The following is a 13,168-nucleotide window of genomic DNA, read 5'->3' on the forward strand; positions in this document are numbered from 1 at the left end:
TTGGTCTCGACTCTATTGTTTCTCTGAACCAAGCTCTTACACTTTCCCCATGATATTGAGTGATTGAGAGACTGAGAAGCTTTTAACAAAAGTTATTTTGATTAACCAAATTGTCCTTTATCCCTCAACTAATATAGTATACACCCGATCCCATTCAGATCAATTTCAGATTTAGACTCTTCTTAGCAATGTTTGTCTAACTCATCGGACTCATTGAACGCTGATTTCTTTAAGTATTTTCTTTCGGTGTACTGCAGCCATTTTTAACTTGATAGTTATACCTATGTACCCCTCCCTTTTGTATTTCTCCCTCTGTTTGTCATGTTTAGATGTTGTTATTTGTCTTGTTTACCCCAATTAGAACTATAATTGTCGTTTAGCACTCATTTTGATGTTCAAGGATATGTTGTGTCCTTCCTTATTGAAGTTTGTCTATATAATGTAGTTCTAAAAACTTTTCAATAAAACATTTTGAAACTAAAAAATTCGACCAACATTTTCACTTTGTCCACAGTGGGTTTCACCATCTTCAGGGCATCTTTTACTATCAAGTTAATGGTGTGTGCAAGACATGGATAGTGTGTCCACTTTAAGCTTTTAATAGCTTTGGAGATATTGGCAGCATTATCGCTCACACAGCAAACCACTTTACATTCTATATGCCATTCTTTTACAACTCTGAACAATTCAGCTGCCAAGTTATCTGAAGTGTGCCTCTCTGTAAATTCAAAACAATCCAGAAGGCATGAGACCATTTTATAATTTTCAATGAAGTGACATGTGACAGACATGAAGGAAGTGGTCGCTCTCGATGTCCAACAGTCTGTTGTCAGGCAAACTGATGAAGCCATGCTAACCTTTTCTTGCAATGAGGCACGTTCTATGTCATACAATCTTGGTATAATTGTTTGGGAGAGTGTCCTTCTGCATGGAATAACATACATAGGATTGAGAGCTTGGGTATAGCTTCTAAACCCCTTATCCTCCACAATTGAGAATGGTTGGAAATCCTTCGCAATCATTTTGGCCAATTCTTCGTCAATTGAAATTTTCTTTGCTGGGGTAAGGGCTTTATTTGGCATAAATTGGTGCATAGAGGTTTGGGTACTAGTTTTTGGTCTAACTGATGCCTGAGGGGTGGCTGTAGACGCTGCAGCAGCAGTACCAGTAGATGATGTACTGGGGGTCACCGTCACATGGTCTGGAGCAGATACCTGCATGCTATCTTCAATAGGCACTGTAGGGTGTGCAGTTCTGATATGCCTATGAAGGGTTGTGGTAGACCCTGCTCGAAAAGATAGTGTGTGCTTACAAAGTCTGCATTGAGCCTTACTGTTTCCAATGTCATCAAAGTGAGCCCAAATGCTGCTTCTCTTCTGCCGTTTGTTACTCATCTTTGATCATGTGTTTTGCACAGTAGTGTTATGATCAGTCACTTTTTACTGATGGAATTTGTCAGAAACCACACACCTTACAACACAAAGCTGTGCACTGCAGAGACTTCAGGATTCTCCATCTGCTTTCACTGTAATATGGCTGGGATTCTTGTAACAGCACACACCTCTGCCTGCCTGTCTCTCTCTCCTCCAGACAGTCAGGTACCGTCAGGAAGAAGACAGTGCATGAGGACAAGTGAAACTTGAGCTGTGACTGGTTGCTCTGTGGTCACATGTTCTGCCTTCATTTACATCCTGCTTCTGTATTGGCCGGGTGAATGAGATAACACTGTGCGCTGCTGCTGCCGACTCCTCTCCTACAGTACTTTCAGCAGCAGCTTTCCTCTCTCCCCCTCCAGCACACAGTCTCTCCTGGCTCCTCGCCTCCCCCTCCACCACCAGGCTGACGTCAGCAGCACAGGGAAGGGAGGAGAGCAGAGAGCCACTAGATAACAAGCGGAGTCACATCACTAGTTGCCTGGTTACGGGGGCGTGTAGGACGCGGAGAGGAGTCACATCATGGCCTCGGAGCGGCTGCAGTTGGAGGTTGTCGGGCTCCTCAGTGAACCCCCTTTCCACGTTGCTAAGTGCGCAGCCGAGGTAAACGAGGGGATGGCTACGGAGCCGCAGCGGGCAGCCTGCGGAGCTCTTGAGGGCAGTGATCTAGCAGCTGCGATCTGAACATCGGTGCGACCATTAGAACAGATTTTAGAGATGATTAGGGCTACTTTCACACATCAGGCTTTTGCAGTCAGACACAATCTGGCGAGTTTTGAAAAAAAACGAATCCGTTTTTTTTTGCCGCCGGATCTGTTTTTTTGCTCATAGAGTTATTAGCGCCGGATTGCGCCTGACGGCCAGAGGTTTCATCCATTTTTTGCTGGATCTCTCTCTCTCTCGACAGATCTCCAGCATAGGGGGATACGGATCTGCGCCAATTGTCCTGTAATATCAGGGGGGATACGGATCTGCTCTGATTGTCATGTGATATCAGGATAGAATACGGATCTGCGCCGATTATCCTGTAATATTGGGGGGGATACAGATCTGCGCCGATTATTCTGTAATATCGGGGGGATACGGATCTGCGCCAATTGTCCTGTAATATTGGGGGGGATACGGATCTGCGCCGATTCTCCTGTAATATCGGGGTATCTGATTGTCCTGTAATATCGGGGGATACGGATCTGCTCTGATTGTCATGTGATATCAGGATAGAATACGGATCTGCACCGATTATCCTGTAATATCGGGGGGATACGGATCTGCGCCGATTGTCCTGTAATATTGGGGTATCCGATTGTCCTGTATTATCAGGGGGCATACGGATCTGCTCTGATTGTCATGTGATATCAGGATAGAATACGGATCTGCACCGATTATCCTGTAATATCGGGGGGATACGGATCTGCGCCGATTGTCCTGTAATATCGGGGTATCCGATTGTCCTGTATTATCAGGGGGCATACGGATCTGCTCTGATTGTCATGTGATATCAGGATAGAATACGGATCTGCACCGATTATCCTGTAATATCGGGGGGATACGGATCTGCGCCGATTGTCCTGTAATATTGGGGGGGATACGGATCTGCGCCGATTGTCCTGTAATATCGGGGTATCCGATTGTCCTGTATTATCAGGGGGCATACGGATCTGCTCTGATTGTCATGTGATATCAGGATAGAATATGGGTGTGCACTGATTGTCCTGTAATATCGGGGGATACGGATCTGTGCTGTCGTCAGAGGAACACACACATTTTATAAGGTGATCCTCAATAAACGCTTAGTGACTGCAGATGGTTTGGAAAACTAAGAGGAATTGGTACTAGAGTATTGGTGAATTGTAGAACTTACATTTTTTGGTCCAAGGGCCACATTGCCGGATTGAACCAATTCCAAGGGTCGCAAACATTTTTTAAGGAGTACCTACATGAATACATCACTAGAACCACCATCAGTACATTAATACAACACTAGAACCAAATACATATACATATTAGTCCAGCTCAAATCAACATAACATCACATCCCACTGTAATACACTGCTTACAAAAATATAGGGAACACTTAACAACAGAATATAACTCCAACTAAATCAAACTGTCCACTTAGGAAGCAACACTGACAATCAATTTCACATGCTGTTGTGCAAATGGAATAGACAACAGATGGAAATTATTGGCAATTATCAAGACACACTCAATAAAGGAGTGGTTCTGCAGGTGGGGACCACAGACCACATCTCAGTACCAATGCTTTCTGGTTGATGTTTTGGTCACTTTGGAATGTTGGTTGTGCTTTCACACTCGTGGTAGCATGAGACGGACTCTACAACCCACACAAGTGGCTCAGGTAGTGCACCTCATCCAGGATGGCACATCAATGCGAGCTGTAGCAAGAATGTTTGCTGTGTCTGTCAGCGTAGTGTCCAGAGGCTGGAGGCGCTACCAGGAGACAGGCCAGTACACCAGGAGACATGAAGGGGGCCGCAGGAGGGCAACAACTCAGCTGCAGGACCGCTACCTCAGCCTTTGTGCAAGGAGGAACAGGAGGAGCACTGCTAGGGCCCTGCAAAATGACCTCCAGCAGGCCACAAATATGTTTGCACAAACGGTTAGAAATCAACTCCATGAGGATGGTCTGAGTACCCAACGTCCACAGATGGGGGGTTGTGCTCACAGACTAACACTGTGCAGTGCGCTTGGCATTTGCCACAGAACACCAGGATTGGCAAATTCATCACTGGTGCCCTGTGCTCTTCACAGATGAAAGCAGGTTCACACTGAGCTCATGGAATGTGGCAGCAGTTCCTGCAAGATGAAGGCATTGAAGCTGTGGACTGGTGCGTTCCCCAGACCTGAATCCGATTGAACACATCCGGGACATCATGTCTCGCACCATCGAGCAACGTTACGTTGCACCACAGACTGTCCAGGAGTTGGCAGATGCTTTAGTCCAGGTCTGTGAGGAGATCCCTCAGGAGTCCATCCGCCGCCTCATCAGGAGCATGCCCAGGCATTGTAGGGAGGTCATACAGGCATGTGGAGGCCACACACACTGAGTATCATTTCCTTGTCTTGAGGCACTTCCACTGAAGTTGGATCAGCCTGTAACTTCATTTTACACTTTGATTTTCAGCATCATTCCAACTTCAGACCTCCGTGGGATATTAGTTGTGATTTACGTTGATCATTTTTAGGTTTTATTGTTCTCAACACATTCCACTATGTAATGAATAAAGATTTACAACTGGAATATTTCATTCAGTGATATCTAGGATGTGGGATTTTAGTGTTCCCTTTATTTTTTTGAGCAGTGTATATAACCAGACCATCCAACATACTGGACAGACAAAGAATGTATAAAGATGAAAACTTTATTTATTTATTTTTTACTTTGTTTATTGAAAATATACATAAGAGCAAACATTTACCATGTCCATAAACAGTAGTACACTTTGTTATTACACTAGTTTACAAAATTAAAAGCAACAATGTATGAATTACTAGTGTTCATTCTCATGTCTGTCATTAACCGTCCAGCAATGTTACACTGTGTTTATATATTTCACATACATCTAACCACTAATTCTAACTTATTGTCTCAGTATACATTTACTGGATCGCATGAAAACTTTATTTAAATATACATTTCAACAAAAATCTCACTAATTGATCTCACAAAATAATAAAGATGCCTCTTGTCAAAACAGCTCTATCTGAGCAACCACACATGGTACATATGAATAATTATTGCAAATAGATCCTCAAATAACCTAAAAAGACTCCTCTGAATTGTTTGTCTAAAATATGGTAACCATACCCATGTTATGCTGCTGAAGTGCTAATAAGCCTCAAATGGAAGCATGGATAGTCATTACACACAGGAGAAAAAGGACTACTAAAGTGACTGAGTGCATGAAAAATATAACCTTTGCCAGCCTATTGTAGTACTATTTTTTTTGGGTGTAAACAAGTAAATGACCCAAAAACAAAAGCTATGAAGTGCTATAGTGCAGATAACCATATAAACTTTCACTAGCCCATGGAAACATTGGGATCAGTTTAAAGTGCCAAAATACTTCTTACCAAGGTGGAAACTGGGAGAAACCTGTCTTCTACCCCAACGCACGTTTCGATATGTTCTTCCAGGGGCATCTCTTAGATCTAAAGTGCACATGGTGTTCTCTCTCTGTCAGTTAGCTGGCAGATTTTATTGTCTCCATTTGGAATCTTTTGTATCTTACGCACTGATTCAGGGGTTTTAGATTTATGATGGTGCGATATTTGCCCAAATACTTTTTTATGGAGAATACGGAGGAGTAGTGGCCCTGATCTATTTCTACAATAGGTACCGGCTCGACCAACCCCAATTCTAAGAGATTTCTGACATCTGTCCAGAGCTTGCTTTGTGCGGAAAGGGATTGGGGTTTGGTGATGCAAAACCGATGGGGAGGGAGATGTGCGAAATCTACCCTGTAGCCTTCTCCTATGGTTTGCAGGATCCATTTGTTGCTGGTTATGGCCCCCCCACTCTGTTTGAAAAAACTGCAGTCTCCCTCCTACTTTCCTGGTGTCAAGACCTTCTATGTACTGTATGGCGGAGGACGATTGGGTGACTCTACCCTTACCTCCCTTGGGATAACTCCCCCTGCCTGTTTTTCCCCTTCCCTTATAGTCCTGCCTAGAGGGCTGACGGGGCCTATGAAAGAACAACATTTTATATTTTTTTCCTTCGGAAACCCCCTTTTGTCATCAGCGGCCCTCTCTAAAATGTCATCCAGTACAGGACCGAAGACGTGTTCCTGAGAAAGGGATGGAGCAGAGATTGCTTTTGGATTGGCTATCCCCTGACCATGTTTTAAACCATATGGCCAGCCACGCCGAGTTAAATAGTACATTACTTCTAGCCGCAAATCTTACAGACTCTGCTGAAGCGTCCGCCATAACCTGTGTCGCCATTTTTAACATGGGGATAGATTCTGCTAGAACCTCTCTAGGGGAGTTAGATTTTATCTGGGTGGACAGTTCATCAATCCAGACGCATATGGACCTAGCTACCGAGGTGGCTGCTATGTTGGTGTTAATAATCGTCACCGTGGACTCCCAGGTTCTTCTCAACAGACCCTCAGCCTTCCTGTCCATGGCGTCCCGCAGGCAGGAAGAGTCCTCAAATGGTATAGCAGTCTTTTTTGCCACTCTGGCGATAGGAATGTCCACCTTAGGGATTTTCTCCCATTCTTTGATTTCTGAAAGATCAAAAGGAAAACGGGCTTTAAAGTCACGAGGGATAACCAGGCGCTTCTCCGTATCTTCCCAATCTTCCAGGATCATGGCTCTAATATGCTGGTTGACTGGGAACACTATTTCTTTGTGTTCTGAGACTGCCGAACATCTCGTCCTGAACCGTGCGAGGGACCTCTGTTTCTTCAATCTTCATGGTTGCTCTCACCGCTTTCAATAGGTCGTCTGTATTTTCGGATGAGAAAAAATACTTTTTCCTCTCCTTGGATGGCCTCTGGGAAAAATCTTCTTCCTCGGCTTCAGAATCTTCCTCTGAGTAGCATGAGTAAGGGTACGCTTCCTTTGAGGATTCCTCCATCTCCCATCGGGCTCTCTTGTGATGGGAGGTGCTCAGATCTGGCTGTGGCGGCACGAGATTAGCAACGGTGCTCTGGACTTCTTCCCTGATAATCGCCGGCATATCCATCAGGAAGGACGCCTGTTCCTCTATTAGGAGTATTGCAACACACTCCGGACATAATTGTTTTGTGTATGAGTTCGCTAATTTAGTGTTGCATGTCGGGCATCTCCGCATCCTTTTTCGGGAAAAAGAGCTGGATCTTAAGGGGGTTCCTTTATCCTAACACACAAAAGGAACATTTCCCATTTAACTAAGTGACTACTAACATGAGACAAAGCAGGCGCTATGGGAGCACTTACGCTGGCCAAGGACTGCTCGGCTGGTGCTTCTGAGCGAGATGGTTTAACCTCCATGGGTCAGACTGTGCACATCACCCGTCTTGTGAATACCCTTTTTAAAGGGTCTTACCTTGTCCAGATGGCCTCCAGATTACCTCCATAGCTCTCTCATGTATTCATGATTGGAACCCACGCTGCGCCATCCCGATCGGAAGTGTCCCCCTTAACCGGAACTGTGCATTCTCAAATGGCATCCGGCCGGAAACACGTTCCCCGGTGGAACGCATGTTCACCATGCGACCGGAAGTAAGTGGCCGGCGGCAGCGTGGAGCCGAGAACCCTCCGGAGAAGGAAGTGGCAACGTCGGGAGCTCCCCTGCTCCACCGACATGCTGAGGGACTCCCGCCCATTGAGGTATCAGCGATGGAGCCTCTTGACAGTGGGAAGGGAAGAGATCCAGTCCCCTCTGATCCCAATGAGCCCCGGTAAGTATTGCGCAGAGAAGAAGAATGGTGAGATCAGTCAAGGTCAAGGACAATCCTCAGGCCACCTCCAGAGATCTGCAGCATCAACTTGCTGCAGATGGTGTCACTGTGCATCGGTCAACTATACAACGCACTTTGCACAAGGAGAAGCTGTATGGGAGAGTGATGCGAAAGAAGCCGTTTCTGCAAGCACGCCACAAACAGAGTCGGCTGAGGTATGCAAAAGCACATTTGGAGAAGCCAATTTCTTTTTGGAAGAAGGTCCTGTGGACTCATGAAACCAAGATTGAGTTGTTTGGTAATACAAAAGGCGTTATGCATGGCGGCAAAAAAACACAGTGCATTGTATAGTTAACCGATGCACAGTGACACCATCTGCAGCAAGTTGATGCTGCAGCTCTCTGGAGATGGTCTGAGGATTGTCCTTGACTGATCTCACCATTCTTCTTCTCTGCCTTTTTGATGTTTTTCTTGGCCTGCCACTTCTGGCCTTAACAAGAACTGTACCTGTGTTCTTCCATTTCCTTACTATGTTCCTCACAGTGGAAATTGACAGGTTAAATCTCTGAGACAGCTTTTTGTATCCTTCCCCTGAACAACTATGTTGAATAATCTTTGTTTTCAGATCATTTGACAGTTGTTTTGAGGAGCCCATGATGCCACTCTTCAGAGGAGATTCAAACAGGAGAACAACTTGCAAGTGGCCACTTTAAGTAGCTTTTCTCATGATTGCATACACCTGGCTATGAAGTTCAAAACTCAATGAGGTTACAAAACCAAAAAAAGTGCTTTAGCAAGTCAGTAAAAAGTAGGTAGGAATATTTAAAACAAGAAAATGATAAGGGTGCCCATACTTATGCACCTGTCAAATTTTGTTTGAATGCACATTGCACATTTTCTGTTAGTACAATAAACCTCATTTCAAGGCAGAAACATTACTGTGTCCAACAGTTATTAGATATATGAAACTGAAATAGCTGTTGCAAAATAAACCATTTTTATAAAACATTAAGCTTAAGATTAATAGGGGTGCCCAAACTTTTTCATATGACTGTATCTCCCATGTTGCACTCCTGAATAAATAATTGCCCCTTACTGTGCTTTCTGTACAAAATACCCCCTAACACTGATGTTTTCCATACTATCCCTCCATACTACCACTCTCTATAATGTAGCCCCAAATTGCACCTTTCCATTATAACTCCCCCACACTGCCTCGTGCATAAAGTCTCCCACCGTACACTATGCTATGACCCCATTCACAACCCCCCAAATTGCCCTATAATGTCCCCCATTGCCCCTCAATGTCCAACAATGCTCAAAAATATTCCCCATTGCTCCATAATGGCCCCCATGGTGTCCCTCATTGCCTCTCAATGTCCACCACTGCCCCATAATGTTCCCCATGCTCCATAATGGCCCCGTAGTGTACTCCATTGCTCCATAATGTTACCCATTGCCCCATAATGTCCCCATTGTCAAATTGCTTCATAATGGCCCCATAGTATCCGCTATTGCTCCATAAGGTTCCCCATTGCCTCATATTGTCCCCTATAATGGCCTCCATAGTGTCCCACATTGCTCAATGATGTCCCTCATTGCCTCATAATGTTACTCATTGTCTTATAATGTTCCCCATAATGGGCTCCACAGTGTTCCCCATTGCCTTGAAATGTCCCCCATAATGGCCTCCATAGTGTCCTCATTGCTCAATAATGTTCCTCATTGCCCTATAATGTTCCAAGGAACTATCATAAAAACCTCATAAACACTGTTAAAAAGTTACAACTTTATTGAAAAAGAAAAAGGACAAACAACATAAGCTCTCATACACCATGCAAAATAGTGCACTCTAGGTTCACCATAACAATTGTCCCTGATCAGTACCCTACCTGTCTGCGGAGGTTGGCACCGTAGATGAATATACGAGAATGGCGCCCCTGCTTAACGAAGACTGACCCTAATTTCCTATGTGGCCCTAGGGACAAGTGTCCAATACATTCTAAGTCCAAAGGGGACCCTTGCAACGTAGTTTGATGCAAAAGGGACAGTAAAGAACAGGCGGGTATATAAGAGGTAAATAGAGGGGTAAATAGAGGTGAACCCCTTTAAATTGCAGGGTAGTAAGAAAGATAGACAATAATGGCATAGATATTGTCACTGCCTGACAGCGGAGGTTGGCACCCTACTGGTCAGCAGACATGGTGCCCCCGCTCCACGACGGCTGTCCCTAGAAAGCCCTTGATCAAATATAAAGTACTTTCAGACAACCCCTCAATGAAATGTGAGGCTTGACAAAGACAGAAAGTGCGGGGGACACACTGATTTATAGTCACTCTGAATCCTCCAGTAGGATATCAGATGAAATCAAAATTGAAACATAAACCTCCCAGCAGGATATCAGATATGAACAAGTTCGAATGGTTAAAGCCCACAACTCTGCACTTAGGCTAGATCCTCCAATATTATATCAGACAAACAATTGGTAGGTACCCAGCCCTGGTCCATCAATCGGATATCAGATTCAAAAAAGCACAGAGATGAGTTTGTGACATTTATTGATGAATTGAATATGAACACCATTAACCTCAGATTGACCTCAGAAAAAGGTACTGACACCTTGTCCTTTCTGGATGTGTCTATCCATAAAAACAAGGATAGTGGTTTAAGTTCCCAAATTTATCGTAAACCAACTAGTACTAACAGTTTATTAAGATGGGATAGTCACCACCCATTGCCCCTTAAACAAGGCAATCGTAAGGGGCAATTTTTGAGGCTAAGGAGGAACTGCTTGGACATGGATGTCTTCCAGAAACAATCCCTAAACATGGGTACTGTTTTTTTTGAGAAGGGTTATCCTGCACATGTAATTAAATCGGCTTTTAACCATGCTTGTTCATCAGACAGAAACAGATTACTACATACCTGTACAAAACCCGGCAGGTCAGACTCAGGTATTACCAGGATTAATGGAACCAATGACTGTCAAAACAAGTGGATTATGGGGATCCTACAGCGACACTGAGGTATTTTGACCGCGGACCCTGATTTGAAAGATGTTTTAGGCCACTCTCCATTGGTCACTTATAGGAAGGGGCTGTCCATTAAGGATAACTTGGTATACAGTTTCTTTAGAAGACCAATCGCGTCTGGTACATGGCTGGATCGAAAAATTTGTGGCTTCTTTAAGTGTGGGAATTGCGTGAACTGCAGATGGTTGAACCCGCGCAAATCTTTCCGCAGTTCCGCCAATGGCAAAATATTCTATCAACACGATTTCTCTAATTGCAAAAGCACGGGCGTGATCTACTTGGCCATGTGTACATGTCCTAGGGATTACATAGGTTAAACTGAGAAAATTTAGGAGGAGGGTGGGTGAGCACAATGGGGATACCAGACACAAATGTGACACCCCCCTGGCAAGGCACATGAATTAGCAACATCAGGGCAACCTCAATGAGTTTTCATTTTGTGTGTTGGAGGTGGTTAAACCAAAGCTAAGAGGTGGAAACTTTGATAGTCGTCGGCTCCAGAGGGAGTGTGAATGGATTTTTCGTATGAACTCGGTGGACCCATCAGGGCTCAATGAACAGATTTCTTATGCCTGTTTCATTTTAACGACCTGACTAAACAAGGCCTGAAGATCTATGATGCGGCAGCCCTGCTCTAAGACCCCGCCCCATTATTATGGGGGATTACATATTGATGTAAATATCATTACTATCCATTTACCTTTATTTATTTACTTATTTCATTATCACGACTTATTTTCATTTTTTTGCGTGCTAATCACATTCAGCCCATTATTTTATCAATCAATGTTTATGGGCATCTTATCTTGTATGGTACCTGTAATTGTATATGTTTGCATTATCAATAATTCATTTGATGCATGCGTGAGGTTATTATATCAAAAGGGTCTTCTGGAAGTTCCTTTCGTTCCAAATAGTGGAGCGCATTGGATTCCGGTGTACGTGCAGTGAGGACGATATCTCCGGTCACATGATCGTAACCCCTGGAGGAGACCCACTGGCTTCCGGAAGCTCTGTGCGTTCCAAGCGGTGGAGCACATGGCATTCCGGCGCACACGTAGCATAGACGATACAACGACACTTCCGGTCACATGATCATTATTCCCAGAAGAAATCTGCTGGGTTTTTTTGTCTATGTAAGGTACACAAGTGAATTTTTGCTCCAATATTAAACTATAGTTTGGTCTCTCCCTAGATATATACGCGCCTTGCAGGTGGGTCTGAACTTATCCCATTATGGCGACATATTAACGAGCGGAAATAAGCAGATAGAGATGTACCAGGGGGCCATATTGGTGGAGCCTCAGAGAATATGCACTCCATTGGGACTTTGTGGATAATAGAGACAATTTGCTACTATGGGATCTAGCCTATTGATACCCCTGGTGTTGACATTATCTGACCCTAATTAAAGATGGGGTTGAAATGGTATATATAGGTCCATTTTAGCTTGTATAAGCACAATGCATTATCCATTTATCCAGCCTCCATATGAGCTGTGTGGTGAAACGCCTTGAGGTTATGTGACATCTGAACGATGAGTATCCCCCTCTGTTTAAGCCTACATAGCAGGACATAAGTGTTTTATACATTTGTGATCTTTCTGCTTTTTTTAATCTGATATCCGATTGATGGACCAGGGCTGGGTACCTACCAATTGTTTGTCTGATATCCTATTGGAGGATCTAGCCTGAGTGCAGAGTTGTTGGCTTTCACCATTTGAACTTGTTTATATCTGATATCCTGCTGGAGGTTTATGTTTCAATTTTGATTTCATCTGATATCCTACTGGAGGGTTCAGTGTGACTACAAATTAGTTTGTCCCCATGCTTTTTATTATTTGTCAAGCCTCACATTTCATTGAAGGGTTGTCTGAAAGTACTTTATATTTGATCAAGGGCTTTCTAGGGACAGCCGTCGTAGAGCGGGGTCACCATGTCCACTGACCAGTAGGGTGCCAACCTCCGTTGTCAGGCAGGGCACAGCGCAGGTATCAGCCCAGAGGGGTGACAACATCTATGTCATTATTGTCTATCTTATTACCCTTCAATTTAAAAGGGTTCGCCTCTATTTACCTCTTATATAACTACATGTTCTTTACTGTCCCTTTAGCATCAAATTAGGTTGCAAGGGTTCCCTTTGGTCTTAGAATGTATTGGTCACTTGTCCCTAGGGCCACATAGGAAATTAGGGGCAGTCTTCGTTGAGCGAGGGTGCCATTTTCGTATATTCATCCAGGGTGCCAACCTCCGCAGTCAGGTAGGGAAGTGATCAGGGACAATTGTTAGAG

General features: G+C 44.1%; 1 protein-coding gene across 2 annotated transcripts in view; it reads left to right on the forward strand.

Moving 5' to 3' along the window:
• PPIL6 (peptidylprolyl isomerase like 6) overlaps positions 1-13,168 on the forward strand; it is a 94,840-nt gene that overhangs the window by 15,997 nt on the left and 65,675 nt on the right. The window contains exon 1 of one of the 2 annotated variants that reach the window (XM_077289571.1): positions 1,625-2,036. The exons of the other annotated variant lie outside the window; for it this stretch is intronic. Within the exon in view, the coding sequence (XP_077145686.1) occupies positions 1,956-2,036 (81 nt within the window). The 5' untranslated portion in view covers positions 1,625-1,955. Of the gene's footprint in view, positions 1-1,624; positions 2,037-13,168 lie in introns of those variants that run through there. 2 annotated transcript variants of the gene reach the window in all.

Source organism: Ranitomeya variabilis, chromosome 2, assembly GCF_051348905.1.
Source record: "Ranitomeya variabilis isolate aRanVar5 chromosome 2, aRanVar5.hap1, whole genome shotgun sequence".
In the NCBI taxonomy this organism is placed as follows: Eukaryota; Metazoa; Chordata; class Amphibia; order Anura; family Dendrobatidae; genus Ranitomeya; species Ranitomeya variabilis.